At 29.2% G+C, this 25,876-nt stretch overlaps 2 protein-coding genes across 2 annotated transcripts; both read left to right on the top strand.

Annotated features, from left to right (window-relative positions):
* The first annotated feature begins 425 nt into the window (after positions 1 to 425).
* Positions 426 to 5,112, top strand: LOC119669901 (armadillo repeat-containing protein 8-like). The gene is made up of 9 exons (XM_038079949.1): positions 426 to 603; positions 660 to 864; positions 1,020 to 1,229; positions 1,282 to 1,513; positions 1,608 to 1,845; positions 1,920 to 2,135; positions 2,196 to 2,267; positions 3,989 to 4,543; positions 4,603 to 5,112. The coding sequence occupies exons 1-9, from the start codon at positions 601 to 603 to the stop codon at positions 4,837 to 4,839; spliced, it is 1,968 nt and encodes a 655-aa protein (XP_037935877.1). The 5' UTR covers positions 426 to 600; the 3' UTR covers positions 4,840 to 5,112.
* Positions 5,113 to 5,454: 342 nt separating this feature from the next.
* On the top strand, positions 5,455 to 25,131 carry LOC119669900 (vacuolar protein sorting-associated protein 13D). The gene is made up of 19 exons (XM_038079948.1): positions 5,455 to 5,973; positions 6,151 to 6,938; positions 7,016 to 8,122; positions 8,183 to 9,108; positions 10,682 to 10,818; positions 10,915 to 11,046; positions 11,109 to 11,739; positions 11,808 to 11,927; positions 12,089 to 12,473; positions 13,429 to 14,254; positions 14,334 to 14,583; positions 16,809 to 16,959; positions 17,048 to 20,458; positions 20,514 to 20,726; positions 21,329 to 22,201; positions 22,261 to 22,575; positions 23,219 to 23,719; positions 23,773 to 24,879; positions 24,958 to 25,131. The coding sequence occupies exons 1-19, from the start codon at positions 5,877 to 5,879 to the stop codon at positions 25,012 to 25,014; spliced, it is 12,027 nt and encodes a 4,008-aa protein (XP_037935876.1). The 5' UTR covers positions 5,455 to 5,876; the 3' UTR covers positions 25,015 to 25,131.
* The last annotated feature ends 745 nt before the right edge of the window (positions 25,132 to 25,876 follow it).

Genomic DNA, 25,876 nt, shown 5'->3' with positions numbered 1-25,876 from the left:
AATTGAGGTAAAATCAATTGAAATTTCCTAGGGATTGCACTGCAGTTATTTACACTTATTTATTGCATTTATTTATTATTTTTCTGTTAAAAGTTTTTAAATTTATGTATTTATTCATTGAACATCTTATAAAATTTTCATAATCGCAATTCCTAATTTACCTAATTTTTATCTAATTTACCCTACTCGAAATTCTGGTAAATACAAACATTCGCTGCCATACCGACATAATTTACTATTTCCCTCTATTTACTATCAATTTACTCGAACTCGCACACTTTCTTAAGGTAAAAATGACGTGTTTACATTTTAGTCCATTAATTTTAATTTTACCATTTTGACAACCACTTCTCCTTAAACGGAAAATTTTTTTTATGTAAATTTTTAAAAATTTTTCAATAGTTAAAAAAACCATTCTGTCAAAATTTCGATTTGATTGTCCTCAAATTTGAGTTACGTTTTTGTTTAACTAAAATATCATATGAATACGTAGTCACTCTTATTTAAAATCAGCTGTGTAAATAACATCCCTGATCGTTAGGAATTGATTGTGAATGATAGCCGGAAAAAAAGAAGAATACCAACAGAATTAATAGTATTATGGTACGTTTTTGTAAAATAATTTAGAAATACATATATAATAGTAATATTTTTTTTAGGAAACCGATTGGATACAATTAAGGAGTGCTTTAGTTGATGGCAATGCAAAAGATCGACGGCAAAGTTTATTAATAATTAAAGATTCGGTCATTGGCAGTAACAGACAAAAAGGCGCTCTTATATCCCATGACATAGTACCAATTATACTTAAAATATGTAACGAAACTAATGAATACGACAAAACAAATGCCCTCGTTGTACTAGGTAATTTGTAACCTCAGAAAGCATTATTTTGATGACAACTTTATTGTTATGAAAATCTGGGAACAAAATGCTCAATCTTCTTAGATTTTTATTATTGATTCATTACACATTTTCTAAATTGTTTCAATACATCTAACACTTCTGTTTTATAATAGGGTCCTTAGCTAAAGGAACGCCAGGCCAGGTACAATTATTGGTGAATACATATAATGTGATGCCAATACTAATAAATGAAATTACTTCCGAGAATAATGATAGAAAGTGCGTGGAAATATGTCTTAGTACAATGTGCACAATCTATGAGCAACCTTATGCACATGTAGATGAATTTTTTAAAAATGGAAAGACTCTTTCAGTTTTCTTAAGTATACATATGAATTTTTATTAAACTTTTTAAACTTTATCAACAAATTTTAGGTTTAGCCGCACCCGAAAGCTCTTTGAAGACACAAATTTGTGTTACAAGTATTCTAGTTGCACTTTGTCAGTCGTATGAAGATCAAATTTTACTTCTTCATGCGGGAACTATACATCTTTTGGCTAGAATGATTTGTTTTAATAACAAACATATTCAAATTCCTGCGCTCCGTTGCTTATCTTCAATGTGTTACTCTAATAGACAAGTTGCAGACAATGTTTGTGTTACGAGGTAATAAAATAAATATTGAGTATAAATTTTTGTAAATGATGAATTTAAATAGTTATATAATACATTTAAATAAAAACTGTGTTTTATGTTTCAGTTTTATGGGGCGATCATTGCCGGATATTCTAAATTCATTAATGTCTCGATTATTTACACCTGAAATACAAATAACAGCAGCAAGGTGTTTAACATATATTTATAGATCTGGAACGCTTTTATCAACAGATAATAGAATATTACATAAAACTCTCCCATCCCTGGCAAGGTTATGTTCTGATAATTTCAATCAATCTATAAGAGGAGAATCGGCGGATATACTTGCTTATCTTATCGAGGTACTTGATCTAGTAAAATACGCATATTTAAACAAACATATTTAAACATTGTGTTTAACCATAAATTTAAATAGGTTGATTCAGAACTTCAACGTACAGCAGCCATAAGCAATCATCTTTTAAAATCCCTCTCACAACTTCTTCAAATTAGTGATTCAATTATTAAAAATGCTGCATTAAGATGTTTTGCATCACTGGGAGCTAATGATGAAACTATTAGAAAGAGAATAATGGATTGTACTGGCTTGATTGATTCTATAATAGATGGTGTCAACGACGACAATGATGAGGTACCAAATATAGAATAAAACAATATTAGAAATCATTGAAATGTTAAAAAATTTGCACAGGTAAAACTTGCTGCTGTAAAGTGTCTACATTCTTTGTCGCGTTCTGTTCAACAACTAAGAACTACTTTTCAGGTACAAACAGATTTATAATAGCAATATGTATATATATATAGGTATATTACTAACTTTAACTTTACAATAATTTAAAGTACTTAACTCAGTGTATTATCTATATATCTAATATATTATCTCATCCTTATATTATTTTCTAAGTGTAAGTTTACAATAATTTAAAGTACTTAACTCATTTAATGAGTTATCTATATATCTAATATATTATTTCATCCTTATATTATTTTTTTAAAGTCCGTTAGCTGATGTAGTACACAAAAAAGTTTATTTTACTTAAACGCGTATTACACATCAAAAATTTTTGTCGTCGCTTGCTATTACACATCAAACTAGTCGACATTATTTTGACCAGATCATCAGTATTAAAGCAATCACTAAAATTTCAACAGCAACTGCTTTGCATGATTTTATAAGTAAAAATGATTTTTTATATTTAATTTATATATTTATTTTTATATATTCATTTTTATATATTCATTTTTATACATTTATTTTTATATATTTATTTTTATACGTTTATTTTCATATCTTTATTTTTATATGTTTATTTTTATATATTTGTTTATATATATATATATTTTTTTTTTATACATTTATTTTTATATATTATATTTATTTATATTTATTTTAAATCTTTTTAATAATATGTTTTAGTAATTAAGAAATTTGCAATAGATAGACAATACAAGTAATATTTAAAATAAATGATTCACTGTTATGTTATGTTTGGTAATTTACATATTTTTATTAGTTCAAGGTTTTTAATATTTTAAATCTTCTTAATATGTTTTAGTAAGTAAGAAAATTTTCCCTAGATAGATAATTAAACGATATTTACTCTTCCATTCTATAAAAATGAATGAACTTTTGCATGCCGACAAAAATTCGATTCTATAGAAAAAACACAAGCAAGTTTGTGGAATAATCAAATTTTTTGATTTCCTTAATACTTTCCTTAATACACATCAAATTTGGACAAACTTCGCATGTCACAAAAAAGTTTGACAAAAAATTCTCATGTGTATATACGCGCTTGAAGGGAAGGAGCGAAAACATATGTATGATCTTATTTTGTAGTATATTTGTTGTTTTTTTTGCTGGAGCATGTTCAATATAATGTCGACTAGTTTGATGTGTAATAGCAAGCGATAATAAAAATCCTTGACAAAAATTCTTGATGTGTAATACGCGCTTTAACTTCGAAGTTATATAACCATTGTTACAAACTGGCTCGTTTGTTTTATTACTATTTTTTTCACAAATATTTAATTAAACTATTTTCAATGAACATAACTGTATTGTAAGAATCGTAATTTGAAATATATGCTAACAATCATACATAATTTTTTTCGTTTTAAAAAAATTCCATAATGTGGATAATTACATAATTGTTTACAGATTATATATGAAATACGTTAAAAGTTGACTACATCTCAAGTTGACTTGAGTAGAGTAAATAATAATTTAAATATAAAAATAAGTACAGTATCTTCACATTTAAAAGAAACATGGTAATTTCGGTAAAATACAATTTTGAACTAATTTTGTAAGTAAATTTGTTTCTTCAATAAATATTAAGAATATATTAATTATTTTGTTGATATGCAAAGTTTTTCATTTTATTTAAATTAACAGAAGAAGTATACTACAATGTTTTATGCACATAAATATTCTTTTAATTAAAAAAAAATTACTATTAATAATGTAACTCTTAAATACAGGATCATAATGTGTGGAAACCTCTATTGGATATAATATCAAACCAAACATCAATAGAATATCTCATTGCAACTTCATCGACTATTTGTAATTTGGTATTGGAATTTTCACCCTCTAAGGAACCTTTAGTGAATTCTGGAATAATAGAAAAATTTTGTCAATTTACTAAACATAGTGAACCAGAAATTCGTGTAAATGGATTATGGGGTTTAATGAACGCATCCTATCAAGCTGATGAGAGACTAAAAATGGAAATCATAAATACAATTGGAATGAGGAGATTGTTAGAGCTTATCAGTGACACGGATTCTACAGTAGTGTTAAAAACTCTGGGTCTAATAAGAAACTTAATGAGTTCGTCGTACTATATAGATTTTATAATGGAAGCAAATTCTGTTGAAGTTTTAGATGCTATTATTATGCTTTTGGATTCAAATCATTTACCTGATATTAAGGAACAAGTCTTATGCATTGTTGGAAATATTGCTGCGGAAGCTGGAAACATTGAATATATTATAAATGATGAAAGGATAATGACACATCTTGATAAATATCTGGTAAATATATGTCAATTATTTTCATTTGAATATTAACATAATTTATTTATTTAAACTAGTTTCATTCAGAGCAAAAGCTCCAGGAGGGCGCTCTATTTGTTGTACACAATATTGTGTACAGAAGGGACATATGGAAATCGGGAAATTATTCTAGATTAGCTGAATTGGATGTGATAAAAAACATTAAGGAATTGTATCGAAAAGCAAGTGGAAATAAAATTTCTTATGAAGATTATGTGTTAAGAACGATAATGGAAATCGTATCTCATTGCAAAATTTTTTGTCCAGAGCAATGAACGAAAATTGCCTATACCTATTTAATGTTGAATATTTTAATTATTTAATATAAATGTTTTATTTCTTATTACCACCGGAAATTTTTCAAATGTAAAGTTTATGCAAACCTTATATATTATTTTGAATATAAATAAAATCATTTTCCGGTTGCTCTACTACTTGTTGATATTTTTCTATATTTTTTTCTAAATGTTTGTAAAAATTGAATTTATATGTATTAATGTATTTTAATAGCATGTTACACCAAACAAAAATATAACTAATATTTTTATATATAAATTATAGTTTATTTATAATAGAAGAAACTTGCAATATAATTAAATATAGCTAATTAAAAGTTATAAAAAAGAATACAATATAACAAAATAAAATAAAATAAAATTTAATAAGTAACTAGATCAAGCATACAAAATTATTTTAAATCTTTATTAATAAAACATAATCTACTTTATATGTTTAGCTATAGTAAAGCTTCATTTCTCTCTGTGCATATAACAGTCATTTTAAGGTTCAACGCTATTTTATATAATTTTCTTTGAAAAGGATTTAAACAAACAACTTAAGAATTGTAATTGTAAAATTTTCTGAATTGTTTTATATATGTATGTCTCTGTCCCGTTTTTGAATAAATATACATATAAGCAACCTAGAAATATAGCGTTGAGTTATATTTAACTTATAGATGATATCATTCAGTAGTTATATTTTTTAATTGTGTAATAGTTGAACTAAAATTCAGGCGTACAACTGCGCTGCAAATTATCAAGCTCTCTGGTTAAAATAAAAATATAGCTGATGATCTAAAACGTTCCGTACGTGAGTGTTTCTTTATGCAGATGTGTATTTAGCATATGTGCATGTATTGCCTATCACTATTGTGAATTTCATTTATACTGTCAAAATCATATGTTATAAATATGAAAATTATCAAATCAAGACTATAAAATACGTATTTTGTAAACATAATGTATAGCGCTTCTAATGTAAATTTTATAATAATTGATGGACGATATTAAATAAAGTTTTAAAAACTAAGATGTTAAATGAATTAATTACTTGGGTGTTAAATACTTACCTTGGAAAATATTTAGAGGATTTTAACCCTCAACAATTATCAGTTGCGCTATTATCTGGTGAATATTAACCTGCATAATTACTTTAGAGTATTTTAATATAATAAAATTGCGCAAAAAATATTAAGAGGAAGTCATTGAATTTATATTTACAAATAATATCATTTAAATAATAAAATCACAAGTGTTTATTCGTTGGATTAATAACTTTTTGTCTTTAATTTGCTATTTTTTCAGGTGAAGTTGAGCTAGAAAATGTTCCCATTAGAAAAGATGCTTTGTATTCATTTGGTATTCCTGTTCAAGCTTATTCTGGATATATTGGAAAAATCAGATTGCAAATACCAGTTCGTCAATTTCGTACAGCTCCATGGTGCATTATTATTGAACGAATATACGGTGTTTTCGGTCCAAAAAATTTAGAGGAATGGGATGATGATAAAGAAAAACTTTCAGAGTACGATATAAAATTAGCCCAACTGGATGCAAATGAAGCTGAGTGGAGAATTAAAAAAGGTTATGAGACCGATAATTATTATTCTACGTCGTACTCAAGTTGGCTGAGTTATGGAACTACGTTGGCAACAAATATCTTAGAAAATCTGGAACTAAAAATATCTGATGTTCATATTCGTTATGAAGATATTGTAACAATTAATAATGTAAAAATTGCAGGAGGAATTAAAATCAACTCGCTTACTGTGCAGAGTAGCGATTCGAACTGGGTACCTGGTGCTAAGATAAACAATCAAAATATATCATACAAAATAATTGAGTTAAAAGATTTTTCAATATATTGGGATAAAATGAGCGATAATAATATGTGCCACAAATTATCTTCAAAAGAGTTATTAGAAAGTATGAATAGTGTGTGTGATGTTAAAGAGCATCACTATATTTTAAGCCCAACGACAGCAAGAGCGCAGTTTAAACGAGAAAGATGTAAACAGGCAATTCGTTCCCGTTCACGACCTCGTCTTTCCTGTGAAGTTACAATATTTGAAGTAAAACTTTCTCTTAGTGATGTAAGTATTTATAGTAAAATTTATTTATGTTTACAATACCGTAGCGTAACGTTTACTAATTTAGAAATATTTTTAAGGTACAATATAAAGAAATAACTGAGTGTATTTTGGGGCTGCATACAATAAGTAAAATACGATCGTACAGACTTAAAAGACCAATCTGCAAAATTTTAGAAAATCCCGCATTATGGTGGAAATATGCTTGCAATTGTCACGGATATAAATACGATTCAGAGGAAAAAAAGTGGTTGAAACTTCATGAAAACTTACGATATATAAGGTTATACAAAAAATTGTTATTAAATCCTAATGAAAATATAACTGCTGATGATAAACAGTTTAAATTATCGATGGAAAAGAGTAGAAATCTACAGGACTTACAAAATTTGCGTGATGTTTGCTTTACCAGTGTGCTTAATTATAGTTTAAATGAAAAAACTCAAAACTTGAAACAGGGGAAAGGAATGCTCTACCATTGGTTTCCCAACTGGTTAGGATGGTATGGAAATTCTGAGGTAAATAATCAGCCTCAAACACAAGATGAAACTTACAAAAATATTGAGGATGATATATTAAACGCATTAGAAGATTCTATTGAAAATAATTCTTTTTCGAAACGTGATGCACTGTTTGGTCATTTTACTTTTAACTTAGTTAGCGGTAAATTCATAATTCTGGAAAACGAGGATTCTGGTTATGCTGTTCCTAAATTTGAGATGCAGTTCTCTAATTTGATGTCTCTAATAGAAATGAAAAGCGTATTTAATTCTTACTTAATTGGAATTTCTTTGGGTTCTGTATGCTTAAAGGATATATTAACTCAAAAGACTGAATTTCCTGATTTAATAAAACCACAATTAAAAGAAACTCAGTCAACGAATTGCTCGTCTCCATACATTGACTTTAAAAAATTTTTTATTAAGAACTTAAATAATGAAGACGTGGAACCGTGGTTTCAGTTACAATATGAAAAAAGTCCTGTAGATATAACCTCTGATTTTCGTCTTGTGGTCAAATCGCGAAGCTTAGATATTGTGTATAATAAACAATCGTTTGAATGGCTGCTATCATTTATGTTACAACCTTTACATAAGTTAAGATCAAAGCAGGTCGTTCAAATACAAAGGCATAAAACAAAGTTAAAGTTTTTAGATAACTGGAAACAGTTACTAATTGGGCAACAGGTAGTTAAAAAATTTCATTAAAATATAATTTCTTCAAGTGTTATGTTTTTTTTTTTACAGAAACATCGTAAGACATGGACATTCGAAATTGACATCTCTGCACCACGAATAATTTTTGTCGATAATTTTCTTGAGAAGTCTACATCAATTGTTCTTGTCGATTTTGGACGATTTCAATTACTTAAAAATGAAAATAAAAAAAATAGTGAAATCAATAATTCCGTTAATAATAGTGAAGAAGACGATTTGTTCATGACACCGTGTTCTACCCCTCCAGGTTCAGAAATAAGTAGATCTGAATCACCAACTGTTTGTCAAGATTCATTAAATTCTACGAAGGTTGTAATCAATAACGATACCGGTTTAGAAAGTGCACTGCACAATAAAATATATGATAAGTATGTAATAACAATGACAGATTTACAAGTGCTGGTTTGTAAAAATCGGGAGCGTGGATTTGCAAGTTTTAAAAATTCTTCAAATTTCCATCTCCTAGATAAATTTAACATATCTTTAGAGCTTGAACGGCGAGTTATTTATACATCTGATCCCGAATATCCAGCAATAACATTGCTTGCGACCCTTCCAGCTATAGTTGCTCATATTAACGAACAAAAAATAAGTGAATTTTTAAAAATTATGCATCCGCTTACGAAAAATGAATTCTTTAATGCAAAAGAAAAGAACACGAATATAGAAAATTTCTCATCGACCAGTGAAAATTTTGGCGATGTTGAAATTGATGAATGTAACTCAAGTGCAGATTTAATTATTGTGCGATTTACTATTGGTCAAGTTATCTTAGAAGTCCAGTCTTGCGAAAAAAGTATAGCAGAGTTGCAAATAATTGGTGCAAAAGCAGAACTAACTAAAAGTCAGGATGATTATGATTTGAATATGTCTGTTCATGGGTTACTACTTGTAGATGCAATTCAGTCATTTGGACCGGACTTTGAACTATTAATGGCGAGTCATCGTCATGTAGGGTATGTAAAATTAATTTGTATATATATTGCATTCTTCTTTAAATTATTCAGAATTTCGGGGTGCTTTAATAGCCTATTACTAATCTAAAACCAATAAAATATAAAAGAAAAACAATTGAGTGTCGTACATTATTATAATTGATTTTTTTAGTTTGAATTGATAAAATACTTATTAATATTTTGATATTGTATATACTCTATGATTCACAAAGAGTCACGGCTGCTATGTAATAATAACTATTTTATCTATTTATCTATCTAACTATTTTAATTTAATCTTTAGAACCAATAATATAGTGTAATCTAATATTAATCACTGACTTTCTATCAGGATTGCACTATTAGGCATCACTACTGTATTTGATACATTGATGCAATTGAAATATATTTCTACAAGTGGACGAGTTGTGTTAATAGCCGAAAGATGCATGCAATATACTTTACTAGGAAATAGACGCAATTAAAATATATTTCTACAAGTGAACGAGTTGTGTTAACAGCCGATAATGTTAACATTCTAAATAGGAGTGCTATATCCATTATTGAATAGGAAGTTTAAACGTAATATCGGACACAAACTGCTTATATTTAAGAACATTTTCCATGTACTACTATTTTATGGTTATCAGTATGGTCTAAAAAAAGATTTTTAATCTATTTTGGCATTATTCTAGAATAATTTGTAGAAATCTACAAGTCACATGAAGATGGTGATTAAATAAATGTCATAAAGATTAATTGTTCTGCAGCGGATTCGAATAGAGGTGTCATTTATATTCATTAAAATAGATCAGCAAATTAACTTTGTTGTATTGTGCTGCTTTCTTGAAGTATAACCAATTTTATGTAGGATTTTAAGATCCTACTTTTTTAACGGTCATTATTGTGCCTCTAGAGACTAATAAATAAACTTACAGAAATTTCAAAAAAACGCGAAATATATAACATTGTTAAAAGTGATTTCGAGAATACAATGTTCAGCAACGAGGATCTAAATAAAGTTTTTGGACAGGTACCTTTTGGATGGCACCTTTATGCTAACATGTGAAAAGTTTAGAGGCATTAATATTTCTGCCCTGATTCAATTTTGAATATATTCTTCGGCTTATAGATTTTTTTGAATATACAGAAAATCAATAAAATTTTGCAGTTGTTGCAGTCAGATAAATCAGAGGACGAACGATATTTCATTTGATTAATGAAAATATCAGTAATATCACTAAATCTATATTATTTACGTATGTGCTGTTTGCTGATTTTTGAGTAAGATCTGTCTGTTATTGTATGTCGTTTATATACTTTCTTCATGTGAAAAAACCAAATTATTGTCTAACACATTATTTTTACCTTTTACATAGATGGACATCTAAATGATATACTTATCAGTAGAGTTATCTCTCTATATTGTATCTGTTTATACAGTCGTATATTTAATAGACCGGCGACCATCCTTAATACCAGAACAGTATCTTATTTTATTCCTCGTATGCATTATATTGAATTTCTATATAAATCATTAAAAAAGCAAAAAATGTTACAATATAATGAAGTGTGTTTTGTCTTCTGTTTTTAGTATGGATAGTATATCTGGAAGTCTAAAACAAAGTGAGCCGTGTTCTCCAAATTCTCCAGGATCTCCAGATCATACATGTTATCAACGTCCGACAAGTCCTCACATAATTACGAAAGCAGTTAATAATCTTCAATCAGGTAAATATTATTTGTTATTATTATTTGTAATTTAAAAACTTTTTTCTTATTATTTTTTAAAAAAATATGCAATAAACAAAAATATTTTATTTTCAGAAAAAAACGTTGCAGGAGTGGAATTTGAAGAAATGAATGCACTAATCACAATAGACTTAAGCATTGTACATAGTAATGAAGAAGAACTGTTACAAACCGCAAGCATCACATTTAATAATTTGGATATAATTGGTGAATTACTTGGTGGAGTATTTTAATAGGAAATAAAAAATAAAAAATTTTGAATATTACAGCTAATCAGGAAACAATTGTGGAACTTTTAGGATTTATGAATCGAATTGCTTACACATACAAAAAATTTCAGGAAAGCACTGAATCGAATAATTTTCAAAGCTCTAATAAAAATGAGAGTGACGGTTCAATGGGGACACATATTCGCCGTATTCGCACTGAAATTAGTTTTGAGTTTCACAGGCTTAACATTTTAGTTTTACGAACGTTAAAAAAAGAAAACGTTTTCGTTGGGCGTAAAGTAGGTACCTTAACGATGAGTGAAGCGAAAATTCAAGCCGTTTTGGGGAAGGATATACGTGTCACAGGTTCTCTGGGAGGCATTCAGATAATAGATATCACTCCTGAAGGAGTAAATCATCAAAGAATATTATCAGTGGGTAAAGACCCTTTAACTGATCCACCAAACTTACACGGGCATAATTTATTGGACACACTTGTGAATGAAATGTATGGAATAAATTTATGTGATTCACCATTTGAACAACAAAATGCTTTAGTGTTTACAATTAATCGATTTGATAATTCAATTCCTACAGCCAAAATACGTATGGCTTCCGTATGGTATACACATTGTCCGCGGTTTATTCAGGAAATCAATATGTGTATCTCACAGTTTAAGCATTTTCTTAAGTAAGTATTGTTGGGGAAGGATATAATGAATATCAACCAAAATTTGATTTTTGTATTTTTTTTTTCAGAAATTTTGCAAAATCTCTTCGTACTAAAGCAACTGATATGGCAATGGGCCTTGTTCACCAATTAAACCAAACCGATAATAAAAAATTGTATATACCTAGCACCAAAGCTGGACATATATCGTAAGTAGTAATCAATTTATCAATTTGTAATAATCAAAATCAATTTATTATCAAGCATAGATATTCATATGCCATCATAGTGCAAAATAAATTGATGTATGAATCATATTAGTTTTACATAATTTTTAAAAGGGCATAAATAAATATTTATTTATTTTTAGATTGGATATAATATTAAGCAGTCCAGTATTAATCTTACCTCGTTCAAGTCAAAGTACAGATGTTTTTGTGGCGAATCTGGGAAAGATTACTGCATACAACACTCACGAAGAGTGCGAGTTATTAGTTTCTTCAGATGTAGAAGGATTCGATTACACGACCAAAGAAAATTACTTTATAGATATAAGGAATATTAATTTATTTTCTTTAAATACTTCCCAAAGAAAAGAGCTACGTTTAGCGGCGTTACCAAAAGCAAATGAGTATTATTCCTGTAAAAACGATGCTGTCGCTATTCTGCATGATACTGCTATGTCATTTAAATTCACAAAAGAACTTTGGAAATCTAAAACAAAGGCTGAAAGGCGCACTCAAACTACCTTTTCGGTAAGGAACACATATATATTTAATCAGTAAGAGTCATATTTCTTGTACTGAGCAAAATTTCGAAGAAAAAAAACATTTATTATGAGCATATAATTTTTTTTAGTCGGAAAAATGTCGGATTTGCGTTTTTTTTATTTATTTTCATTTTAAACCAACATTTCTTTAATATACATTAATACAGATAGTTTTTTTTTAACTTATAAGAATATTAGTTATTTTGTAGTATAAATTTGTCCATTGTCCCTTATAGTGTCAGGTTTGTTCTAACTGCCAGACATTTTCCATTTCTGATAGTATTGTGTCCGTTGGAAGTTTGGAGTGAATTTAAAATTTACTTCGCGAATATTGTTTAAATTTTTAAACGATTTTATTTTTAATAATTGAAGAATAAAAACTGCTTTACTCTGTAACCTCTACAATCGTTGATTATTACTTTGAATTTTTCGAAAGTAGAATAAAAACACGTTAATTAAATTTTGTAGCAATCAGGTGAATGTTTTTTATTCCATTTCGATGATTCATTATTCTTATAAAAACCGTTATAAAAAATTATTACCTTAATTAAAAGCTCGATATCGATTATCTTAAAAACCATTTTGAAGAAACATATGATATTGTTTTAGAAAGTAGTTTAAAACTATTATGAACGGAATTGTTTTTTTGAAATGGTTTGTATCATATATCAGATCAACTTTATTATATATGTTTATAACATATGGATTGGTTAATATGATACGTTTTCATATGTTATTTAATCACATTCGGTTTAATTAGTAATTTCCACTGTATTAGCATAGCATTCGATTTGGCCAGTATTCAAATTCAGTTTATAAATGTGTCTTCATCTTGTTTCTACTAATTTTTTTTACAAACTGATTTGGACTTAAACAATTTATTTAACAAAAATACTACAATTATTGAAGAATCACATTAATTTAAGTTCTCATTTACTCAGATAGATGGAAGCATTACGCAACTTCTGCAATTATCATTAACCCGAGATCAATATGAACAGCTTAACGAGTCAATTGAAAATGCGACAAAATTTGTTACTGAAACTAATATGGAAGATAAATCAGATGAACGGTTTCCCATTCATACCAGTATTAAGGATAAAAATGGTGGTGATTTTCATCTTAAGGCAAAACCAAAAGTATATGCAAAGTTTTCGGTACCAACTTTTGTTATTTATTTAAAAAATGAACATCATAACTCGGCAATAAATATAACTTTTCGCGAATTTAAAATTTTTCATAGTCAAATAGAAGACGAAAGAAATATTCAAGTCATTCTTCGTTCGGTACTAATGGAAGATCTAAAATGTGCTATCGAGTCAAAATTTCGTAATATGGTTGATTCATCATCAGATTCTAAGGATAACCAAAAATTACGCAAAAGTCATTGTTCAACATCATGTCCAAACCTAGCAAGATTAAGTCTCCAGCAATCTAAACTGTATTCTTCTATGCCTACGAAACTAAATTGTGTGAGCAATGTGAATGTGCTTCGGGTACAGAATAATTCGGAGATCTCAAGTAGTGCAATTAGATCTAATAAACAAACTATCAGGGATGACAATTTAGTTATATACAAATCTCGAACAACAACATTAAACGACTCAAAATTTAGTTCTCTTCGTACTACAGATAGTTCGATTGATTTCAATTGTTTAAATTTGACGATATCATTGGATAGATGGTTTATGGTGCTAGACTTCTTTGGATTGCTTTCAAATAATGACAATAAAAACATTCAACATTCAAAAACAGATAACGCTATACGTAAGTGTTGCTTATATTGTTATATAAATATTTTGAACTGTAAAATTACTTTTAAAATTATTTTTAATTTGATTTTTAGACGAAAGGGATTTCAGTCAATTAAAAGTTTCTGTCCGATCTCTTAATTTGATTCTTGTTCGAAATGAAATGGAACTAACAAAGGCTAATATATCTAATGCTTTTTTTAAAGTAACAAGAGAAAATATAGTTCAAGAAGTAGAAGGCTCATTGGGATCATTATCCCTTTTAGATCTTACACATTTTGGAAACTTATACCGGGAAAAATTTTCAACAACTGGCGACGAAGCTTTAAATTTCCTATACAAAAGGTAAAGTATTAAGGATTTTATTTATATACATAACTATAATAATGGGTGCAGTACCTACCATTTTTAATTTGTGTTTTTTTTTTGTTTTTCAATTTTTTTTAAATTATTTATTTTCTTTGCTATATAATTACAATTATGTACCCACTAACTTCTGTAATTTATTAGAATATCATTATTAGAGTGTCTTAATTTAAAAGTTTAGAGTAATGTTGCGAGTAATGACCTTAACTAAGATGGGGGTCACATAGAATAGTTAAATTCACAGCAATGAATACACTTTTTAATAAATAAAATAATTAAATTTCGAGAAAACTCTCGATCTCTCTATTACGATGTACAGTTTATGAATTGAACTTGGTCAATTCTTTCATTTAAATATTGTTTAACCTGTTTTAGTATATTTGATTCAATATTGTTCGGCGTTTTTATTTGTCCCTTAATTAGTTGTTTATTAAGATTGATTAATGTAATTAATTACAATACATTTACATATTCTATTATATTAATAAATTTTTATTAAAGCCTTCATTATTTTGTTAATGTACATATTGAAAAGATTTAGTAAGTTTAGCACTTCCGATAATGTCAATTAACTTTATTGCTTCCTTCATCACATAGCACCATTTGGTAATATGCGATATTTATTGTCATTGTGGTCAATATAACTCGAGTCAGTAACTATCTCAGTTCTTGAAAAAATTATTGATTTTTCTTCCGGGTGGAAGGGGGGTTCACTACTTTCCTTATCTTTTTTTGTAGTGCAAATCGAAGTTTCGTTTTAGTAGTAAGGCATGTTGATTTTGATGATGGTGATCTGAATCTGTATTATATTCGTCTTAGATGCCTGTTCATGTGGTTGTGGTCTGTGTAGCTGGTGATATCAATATAGACTTAAACTATTGCAAAAGTGGTTACTGAAAATTGACGATACTTAACCAAATTTGTTTTTTGCTGTCAGCTCAACTGATTATTAGACCTTAGTAGGTCTTTTAGGAAAATTTTTTTTTTTTGTTTTGAAAAATCAATTAAATTCAGCGTTTTTTGTGTATCCGATAGTCAATAAGTTGCTTGAATCATAGATATAGAAAATTAATTATACCAATGAGTCTTTAAAACGAAAACAGCGGTTTTCCTTTCCTTTTCAAATGCGAGCTCAAATAAGTGTGTTTCATATTGAAATCTCCAGTAACAGTAAACTTTTTACTAATAAAATTAAAAAAATCAATATATTAAGTTTCAGTAATTAAAAACCTGTAAACCAATAAACTTTGTACCTAACTGATATCGTTATCTGTAAACTGTGATCTTATAGATATTGCTTATTCCAAAGTATAATGTTTGATATTACTATTTATTAATACACCTATACAGATTTATCTTTGGAGTAATTACCAATGTTTATATTTCTTGCTGATTAATATACTTCATTAATATTTTATTTGCATTTCAGTGGCAGATCTTTGCAGAGTTTGTTTTTTATTAAAAAAGATTGCATCATATGGTTTTGTAATTTAATAAATTTTTGAATTAAATCTTGCATGAAGTTTATTATCTGGAGTTGGTTCCTTTGATTATTAGATTCAGACACTTGCGTTACAAATGGGGCTCGGTTTGGAATTTAAGACTATGGCATGTGACCTGTATATTACGTACATTAACTTTTGGTTTGCTATAATATAAATTACAATGCGGTTACAATCACAATTGCTTTCTCACAAAACATTAATTTTTTCTATATTACTTTTGTTAAAAAGATGTAAATCACTACAAAAGTACAACAGTGCTTTAATGTTCCTTTCACTTGGAGCATTCAGTATCTTTCTTTGCTTGTATAGTGAGTCTATTTTGGTTATTGATGACATGAGAGTCCAAATTTTCCAGTTATAGCGTTAGCCATTTTTTAAGGATTAGGCGTTGAAAGCGATTTGTGTTAAAGGTGATGTTAAGCGGCTTTGAGTTTGGCATTAAGATATTGTTGTCATTGGAGTTTTTGTGTATTTCAAGTTTAAATTCTAGATTGGGTGCTTTACTTTTATTGCGCTACGATAACATGTATGGTTTTAAGCACTTGTTAATATTGTATTTATACTCCAGCTATTTTATAATAAATATATTTGTCTTTTACAATTGAGGCACTGCACGGCACTCTTTTTTATTTACCGAAGGTTATCAATATTTTTTTTATACTAAACGAATACAATTTTATATAAAAATATTTTATTTAGATTACATGGCGATATTAACGGAAAAGGAAAACGCTGTCTGGATTTTGATGCTAAGTTGAATATTCAAATGTCTTCTGTTCGTTACATTCACACAAAGCGGTTTTTAATGGAAATTCACCTGTTTGTTAAAGAATTATTGCAGCTTCAAACTGTACGTATGAGTAAACACTAATCACAAAATTTATATAATAAAATAATTGCTAATGAATGTGATATTAAGACCATATTTTTGTTTCTAGCCTGTTATAAAGAGAATCAAAAGTTCTGATATTGACAAAGATATCAATTCAAGGCCTATACAAATTAGTTTGGAAATTTTTGCAGAGTCTCCAATAGTCTTACTGCCGCTGAGTTATTATAGCACTCAAGTCATTGTTGCTGATTTAGGAAAAGTAACATTAAAGAATAGCTTTCATTTTGCAAGTGACGAAATAGTCATAAGTAAAAAAAGAGAAGATATTTCCTTCGATGAAATACTCGATGTTATGCATGTAGATTTGGTGAATATAGATTTATTTGCCGCTGAAAGAATCAAAGGTGGAAAGAAAGCGGAAAAGTGCATTACAGATAGATACCTAAATGTTGGCAGTTTTACTATTCAACGTTTAGGAAACAACTTATTTGAAGAAACTTGTTTCTTAAAGCTGCAAGTTGAACGTAATACAGACTCACACTTCAGTCATAATTGTCCGGATATAAGCGTTAAGGGGACATTATCGAAATTAAATGGAGTAGTAAACTTACAGCAATACAAATTAATACGTGGATTTCTTAATTATAATTTAGGAGAAACCATTGATGACGTCTACAATAATTATTCCAATAATTTTTCAGAATCGATTGAAAAACTAAATATGAAATATGTCCCTGAATATCAAAAAATCAACGACACTTGGAACACACTATCAATAAATTTATTACTTGAAAACGTATCAATATTATTGAATGAACAGTCTAATTCAGAAACTTCAGACCAGTCTTTAACATGCATAAATTTTATAAAATCTTCATTAGAGATTGATTCGTTTTCTGATGGCTCTCAAGATATTGATCTTATATCAAGGGAAATACTAATAATGGATTCTAGAGATAATGTAAACGTCTTTAAACACATTCTACAGCCAAGAAGGGAGAGTTCTTCAAAAGATATAGTTCAAGCTGAAATACATAGTAGAAAAAATGCGAATTGTTCTAAATACACAATACTATTAAATAATATGAGAATTATGGCTATATTAGATTGTCTTGATAGTATAAAAAATTTTTTAAAAGAAGAACCATATATTTATACAACAACAAATCCTATTAAACAAAAAGTTATAAAAAAATCTACCTCAAAAAGTTTTAATGAACAAAGTAACGAAAATTTTCTGGAAGTTGTTTTAAATATTACTGATTCTGAAGTTGTGTTTGCTGAAAATTTAGATAAAATTGATACTAATGCCATCATTTTAAAAAGTACCACGGTATGTTCCTACAAACCAAATAACGACATTATACCAATGTCGATTGATATTAATCATTTAGAAATATTTTCGTGTATACTGGGCTTAGAAGAAGAAACTGCTCTATCAATTCTAGATCCGTTTACTTTAAATATGGAGTTACGAAAAAATTGTTTTCATGTGTCAATACAAAATCAATTATGTATACGCCTGTCGTACAACGACGTTAAATTATTTTTAAGAATGATAAATTCAATACCGAAGCAGGGATTACTTTTACGAAAACCTACTTCCACTGTTGGTACAGAATTCGAATCAATTGCACCATTAATTGCTATGGGCTTTTCACCTAAAGATTGTTTATATGCTATGGAAATTAATAAATATGAACTGAATGATGCAGCTCTATGGCTCTCTCAACAAAGACTGCACTCAGAAAATTCAGTTTTTGATATTCATGATTTATATTTAAACGCGAATAGAATTTCTATTTGTATAATAGACGATTGTATGGATGCAGATGTGCCACTTTTAGAGTTTTCAATGTCGCGATTAAAAGTGAAACAGAAAATTGCCCACAAGAATCCAAATGAATCCAATAACCTGGTTTATTTGGAAGGAAATTTGGAAACAGTTATCGGAAGCGATTATTATAATCGGCGATTAAGTGGGTGGGAGCCTATAATTGAGCCTTGGGAATGTCTTTCCTCATGGAGGTATTCTGGTACTAATGCAGTAAAAAGCAAAACAGCAAACATATACATTAATAGTAAACAGCTTTTAAGGTTAAATATAACTTCAACTTTAATAGAGCTATGTGAGAGTGTTCGCAAAAATTGGATGCAAGACTATTATGGTTCCACCTTAAACATGAGTAATAATACATCGGGACTAATCAACTACAGACGAAGAACACCATTTATACCTTTTGCATTGAAAAATTTAACTGGGGAACCATTACTTTTTAAAACAATTTTTTCACAGCCTGGTGGAATTACACGCACAGAAGTAACGCAGCAAGATATGGTTTGCAATTGGATTTCTGTAGAGCCTTTTGAAACTGTTCCTTTTGATTTTGGACCACAAACAAAATTAAGACACATGGACTCGCACAAATTAAATTTACATCAGATAATGGTACAAATAAACAATTGGACTTTAATTGGCCCAATATCAATAGACAAAGTTGGAATTTTTTTCAGGTATTGCACGCTTGACTTGCAGTATAAAAAAAGAACGCGCATTGTATTTGATATATCATTAATTGGATCCGCGCAAAAACTTATAACAGTTAAATCAGCTTTAAAAGTTGTTAACAAAATAAGTAGGCCATTAATGTTAAAAATGGATATGAAAAACGAAATTCAAAATATTACTGCGGTTATAAACCCAAACGATCAATTAAGTATCCCTTTACGTTATGTTGATTCATTCATTTATTTAAAACCTATATCTTCTTCGCAATTATATGATAACTCTGAAAAGCAAATTAGTGGATATTTTCGAACAAATAGCAATGAAAGTGATGAGATAGGATTTTGTACGCGGGCTGTAACGTGGAGTGATTGTGTAAAGGATTCTATTCAAGATCTTCACTCCTGTTTTGGAAACAATAAATCTGTTTTCCATACGTTAGTAGAAATCAAGCGAGATAAATACCCCAACAGAGAAATAGCTAATCTACCGGCGCATACAGTTACTCTATTGCCTCCACTGAAATTGAAAAATATGTTATGTTGTGATCTGATTTTCAAAATATCAGGACACATTGAAGGAAGGCTTAACCCATCAGAATCTGTTGATATCTATACTGTCAACTCCATTGATTCTTTTAATTTAAGTATTACGCTAGATAACTATAAATTGTCTGGTCAACTCAAAATTCCAATGGGTCATACTGGCGTTGTTGAACCTAAACTCAAATTAATTGATATCCTTAATAGAGAACTTTATTTGCGAGTTTCTATACAATCGTTCCAAGGAAGGGGCTTGGAAATATATATCAGTGCTCCTGTTTGGATAATAAACAAAACTGGACTACCTCTGGTTTATAAACAAGAAGGCACTAATAATTTAGCATCCGGTCAATTTGAAGAGCATGAGAAAGCACGCGTTGTTTCACCATTGATGTTTTCATTTTCGGACCAAGAGGGATCACCATCATTAGAAATCCGGTTGGGTAAAAGCTTTGGAAATAATAACACCGTAAATATACTGAACCTGTTTTTTTTTATTAAATACACATTATTATCTTTATTAGTGGTGCAAGAGTTTCAACATTCATAAAGAGACTATTTATAGAGAATTGAGAGCTGAGCGGTCAAAAGGTTGTTATGCTATCGGAATAAATGTACGAAGAGGCCGGGGTTTATATTCGTGTACCACTTTTATTACATTATCTCCACGGTTCCAACTTTATAATAAAACATGTTATAAATTAGAGTTTGCACAAAAGTGCGATATTAAAAATACGGTAAGTACAATGTGTGTTGTATTATTTATTATTTATTGGTAGTAGAGCTCAAGTAGAGATTTAACCTTGATATGATTCTACAAGAATCTACAAGAATCATATGTATGTAAAATCAGCAATATCACCTTGTCAACATTCTCAATTAATATGTCAATTGTAAATATGTGTATTAATTTGTAATTTCAAACTACAATGCTTGAATTCCATTTAAATTTGAACTATAAACAATGCCAGTTTTCTTTGAATTTTACATATATATATACGTCTCAAATCTCCACATACCATAAAAGTGGTATGTCTATACTTAGAATTTGTAGTCCTATACAAAAATAAGTAGACTATAGTAAATTTATTGTTGTGCTTTAATAAATAATTGCAAAAAAAATTTACTTCTTAATTGAAGTGCTATTTCTTCAGAATTAATATTATTAATTAAGTCAAAGTATCTCATTATTAACTATATAATCTGTAATAAGATTTTAATGATTATAGCTTATATTGTTGCATAGCATGAATATTTGGATATTTGTTTTGTGTTTATAGGAAAATAAAATACTTAATGAGAAATATTTTAATTTTCATCTTATCACTTTTTCTCAAAGGAAATAACCTCCGTGGAAAAGATTATATCTGCATTGCCTGGATGCAATTTTCCGTTTCATTGGCCAAATTATGAGCAAGAACCACTGCTATGTATTCGTATTCCCAATATTGAATTTTGTTATTGGTCGAATGGCATACCAATGAATGAAGCACAAAGTATTTATATAAATATTCGCAACGATCTTGGGGAAATGTTTTTCTTGCGGCTTGAAGTAATCTCCAAAGGCGCTACCTACTACTTACTCTTTACAAACGCTAATAAATTACCACCACCTATAAGAATCGACAACTACTCTGAAGTCGCTATACACTTTTCTCAATTTGGGTGTAAACCATATTGGAGAACACCTGTTCGACCGCACTCTTCACTTGCTTATGCTTTAGATGATCCACTAGGCCTGCATTCATTGCAAATTGAAGCACCAGGAGGAAATACAATTGAATTTTCTTTGAACAAGATAGAAGTATCTCAAAGCATAACTTATGCAAACTTTATATATATCGCATTTAAGGAGACTTTTAAAATTTCTGCATCAGATAGCGATATTGAGAATGGAATAGAGGGACAACAATTAGTGTTAGGTGTTAAAGACAGAAAGGTTATTTTGATGAAAAAGTGTGCTGGAGATCGCTCGCAATTGTGGTTAATGAATTCTAATGGAAATCTTGAGCATGAAGGATCTTCACCACCTACTGAGCTTAAGTTTGAAGAATGTAATTTTACTCGTATGGTATTGGATATAGAAAGAGCACCAAATCCCACTGAATATTCTAACTTGGTCATTCGTTCACCAAATAAACAAAGGGTTACTACCCAAACTTGGAGGTTTGAAAATGGACGTCTCATGTGTCATGCAAACATGTGTGTGCAAGTAAGATATTTCATAATAAATAATTAAATGAAATTTATTTTTAATATAACTTTGTTTAGGCTCGTAATGGATTTTACGGTCTTTATCCAGGTGCGGATGCCGTCCTAGGTCAAATAGAATCGAACTCGCGAATTAAAAATGACCAAAAAATTCCATTTGATCAATCTATAGAAATACAAAAACTGAGGCCTGGTTCGGGACATTTAGAAGTTGTCAGTAAAATGGATGGGCCAATTCAAACAATACAAATACACGACGTAAAATCAAATAAAGAAGATGTAATGTTGAATGCGGATCCATCTTGGAGTCATGCATCAATGAATTCTAAAAAGATAATTGATGAGTCCAAACATTACATGTTGAAAGAATGTTCTGTAAGTAATACATAACACATATATACTGAAAGTTTTCTATTTTTATACACAAATATCAAGATCATATATTTATTGTGAAATATAATATTGAGTTTGCGAAAAAAGTGCAAAAATTGCAATAGCTTAGATATACCATATTTTTGCGATTGGCACAGATGATTTAAATTCAAAAAACATTTAGTTTATTTTATAATAGAGAAAAATGAGGCACCCGTATTTCAATTCTGTTTTTTATTCTGTTCAATTTATTTTGCTTTTTATCGGAATTTTGTGTCTTATCGGAATCAACTGCTACGATATGATTTACACGCTTTGGTGTGGTAAATTGTATGTAAAAGATGCTTTCCGTTCAATGTTCACTAACGTTGAACGTTCTGTTCAATGAACTAAGATATTCATTCAAATCATTTGCATAAATCTAGTTAAAACTTAATTTAAACTTATATTCAATTTTGGCCTAACAATACGAAACAGATTTTGAGCAATTCAATATAAGTGAAGCTTGTGTCTGTATAATTAAATAATTAATAACAAACCAAATTATAACTATAACCAATTTTCATTATTAAACATTTAGGCTTGCATCTTTAGATAAAATTAAGGATTTTTAAAATAAAATATTTAATTGAAAATATCTTTTCAGTTCAAATTTGAATTGCTAAAAGGATTAGGAGTATCAATTGTCATGAGACAACCTTGTGAAGAGTTAGCGTACATAACTTTTGATAATATTGTTGTCGACATCATTTCCACACCATTCATTAAAGCGTTTGACTTAAAAGTTGCGGATTTACAAATCGATAATCAACTAATCGAAAGCTCATGTCCTGTGCTACTGTACACTTTAAAATTACCAAAGGAAGAAAGTGCAGAAAGTTGCTTGCAGCTTAGAGGGAAAATACTACCAAGCCCCAATAAGAACGCTGTTATATTTGAATACTTAACCTTTGATCTTAATCCTTGCATAGTGTGCCTTGAGGAAAGGTTAATACTTAAAATGGCAATATTTTTTGGGTTAGGTAATTTACCACCGGCACGTACCGATTATGATCTTGAGGACGAAGCCTACCATATTGAAGAAAATGCCTTCTCAAAGGATTCAAAACGATTTTATTTTGAAAATCTGAGCATTGGACCCAGTCAAGTAAATAAAAATTACGAAGTATCCAATATCTATAATACAACTATTTTTTTCAGATACGTCTTTCAGTATTCACAGCATCTAAACTGTCACAAGAACTTTCTGAAATGAAAAAAGCCTTAAGACTAACGCTAATTAAATTTGAAGATGCATTAATTGAGTTTGATAAATTTAGCGATAAACATCATTTTGAAACGTTAGATGTATATCTCAAAGCTATTAAAACGCATTACATTAATCAGATTAAATGGCATGCGGCATCAATACTTGGAAGTGTAGACTTTTTGGGGAACCCTTTAGGTTTTGCCAATGATTTATCTGAAGGTGTTTCAGGTTTAATTTTTGAAGGATCTGTGAAAAGTCTAGTAAAGAATGTAACCCATGGATTGTCTAATTCGACTGCTAAATTAACTGAAACATTATCAGACAGTCTCGGCAAAGTTGTTTTAGATGAACAAGATAACGAAACTCGACAAAAAATATTAGAGATTACAACGAATTCATCTACAGGTCATTTAGCTGCCGGTTTAAAAGGATTTGGATTTGGCATTCTTGGAGGTGTTACTAGTATTGTAAGACATGCATACGTTGGTGCACAATCTGAGGGTTTTCCAGGTTTTATAAGTGGATTGGGTAAAGGTCTAGTTGGGACAGTTACAAAACCAATAATTGGGGTTTTAGATTTAGCATCAGAAACTGCAAGTGCTGTAAGGGAGTCTAGTAAAGGGTCCCATCGCAACTTACCAGATCGTAAACGATTGCCACGATGTGTTACCGGTGCACCTGGGGGATTATTACCGCAATTTTCGTATCGCCAAAGTAAAGGGCAACAATATTTGTACGTTATAAATCATAGAAAATTTTCTGAAAAACTTATGTCTTATGAGCCAAATTTGTGTAATGATAAAGAAGCCAAACTACGTCTTCTTGTTTCGACTGATTATGTTCGCATATTTTCTCGTTGTGATGACGATCCCGCTATTATGTTTGAATGTCATTTAAGTGAAGTACTTTCTTGCCATGCTCTAACAGCAAACACGGGAGCTTCTTCCAGTAAAGTTACACCCAGTTATTATATTGAAATATCTACGAATTTACCAAAGGTAACAAGGCCAAGAGTTAGATGTCAAAATGAAGAAATAGCAGAGCGAGCCGCACGATGCGTAAGTTAAACTGTGAAAAACAACGTTAAATCCTTAAAGAAATGTTTATATAAAAAATGTTCATTTTGTATTTTTTAGATTAACTATGCAAAAAGCGTTTATGATGAGAAAGAACAGTCTGTTGATGTTGATTAATGTATTATATATTTATTTATTTTTTCATATAGTATCTAAATTATGTATAGGCGAAATAATTTCTTTTTTTATTAAATTTATAAATGAGGTGATATTTTTTTATAGTTTGTGAAATAAAACTGGTTTAAAACAAATAAAAAGCAATTTTTTATAAGAGTTCCTTAATTATTGAATCATTTTAGTAGTTAAATATATGAGAACTAAAAGAGTTTTTCCTTTTTTTAAATGCATTGAAAAGAAGTCAAATATAATTACAATTTGTCTGATCAGTGAATTTTTAATCGTACACCGTATCTTTTTGTTTTTTGTTAATAATCATTTTAACAAAAATGATCCAAAAGAAGTAGTGGTGTAGGCAGTGGAGTTTTCTCAGAAGAATTGAACAAATCTTCCCACTTTAGGCTTCCAAATCATTGTAGTGTCTTTCAGGCGGAAGTGATCGCCATTAGGGAAGCTATAGCTTGTTTGAATGTAGATGATATATTAGGCAGGAATATATACATACTATCAGACAGTTAAGCTGCTTTAAAGTCCGTGAGTTTAATCCAATTTACATCTAGAATGGTTTTTGAGTTCTACAAATCTCTAAACGAAATATTTTAAATATTTATAAAAACAATATTTTTCTAATCTGGGTTTCCGCTCATAGGGATATTTTCGGCAATTGCAGAGCAGACGAGCTAACCAGAAAAGGTGCTTCAAAACCTTACTCGGAACACCTAGACAATTTGGCCATATCGCTAACATCTTGCAAATTATTACTGAGTTCTTTCCATATAAAAATGCTTAACAAAAGATGGGAAGACTCAGCGATATGCTTACAGGCCACTGTAATTTAGGAAACCATGCTAGAAGATTAGGT

This window comes from Teleopsis dalmanni, chromosome 1 (assembly GCF_002237135.1).
Source record: "Teleopsis dalmanni isolate 2A chromosome 1, ASM223713v2, whole genome shotgun sequence".
NCBI classification, from domain to species: Eukaryota; Metazoa; Arthropoda; class Insecta; order Diptera; family Diopsidae; genus Teleopsis; species Teleopsis dalmanni.
This window is presented reverse-complemented; position numbering and strand designations above follow the sequence as displayed.

Bases quoted from the DNA above. Each gene is read 5' to 3' on its own strand.
- LOC119669901 (XM_038079949.1), top strand. The intron at 1,230-1,281 runs GTATACATATGA...AACAAATTTTAG, and splicing joins GACTCTTTCAGTTTTCTTAA to GTTTAGCCGCACCCGAAAGC. The intron at 4,544-4,602 runs GTAAATATATGT...TATTTAAACTAG, and splicing joins CACATCTTGATAAATATCTG to TTTCATTCAGAGCAAAAGCT.
- LOC119669900 (XM_038079948.1), top strand. From the start codon at position 5,877: ATGTTAAATGAATTAATTACTTGGGTGTTAAATACTTACCTTGGAAAA. The intron at 6,939-7,015 runs GTAAGTATTTAT...AATATTTTTAAG, and splicing joins TAAAACTTTCTCTTAGTGAT to GTACAATATAAAGAAATAAC. The intron at 12,474-13,428 runs GTAAGGAACACA...TCATTTACTCAG, and splicing joins GCACTCAAACTACCTTTTCG to ATAGATGGAAGCATTACGCA.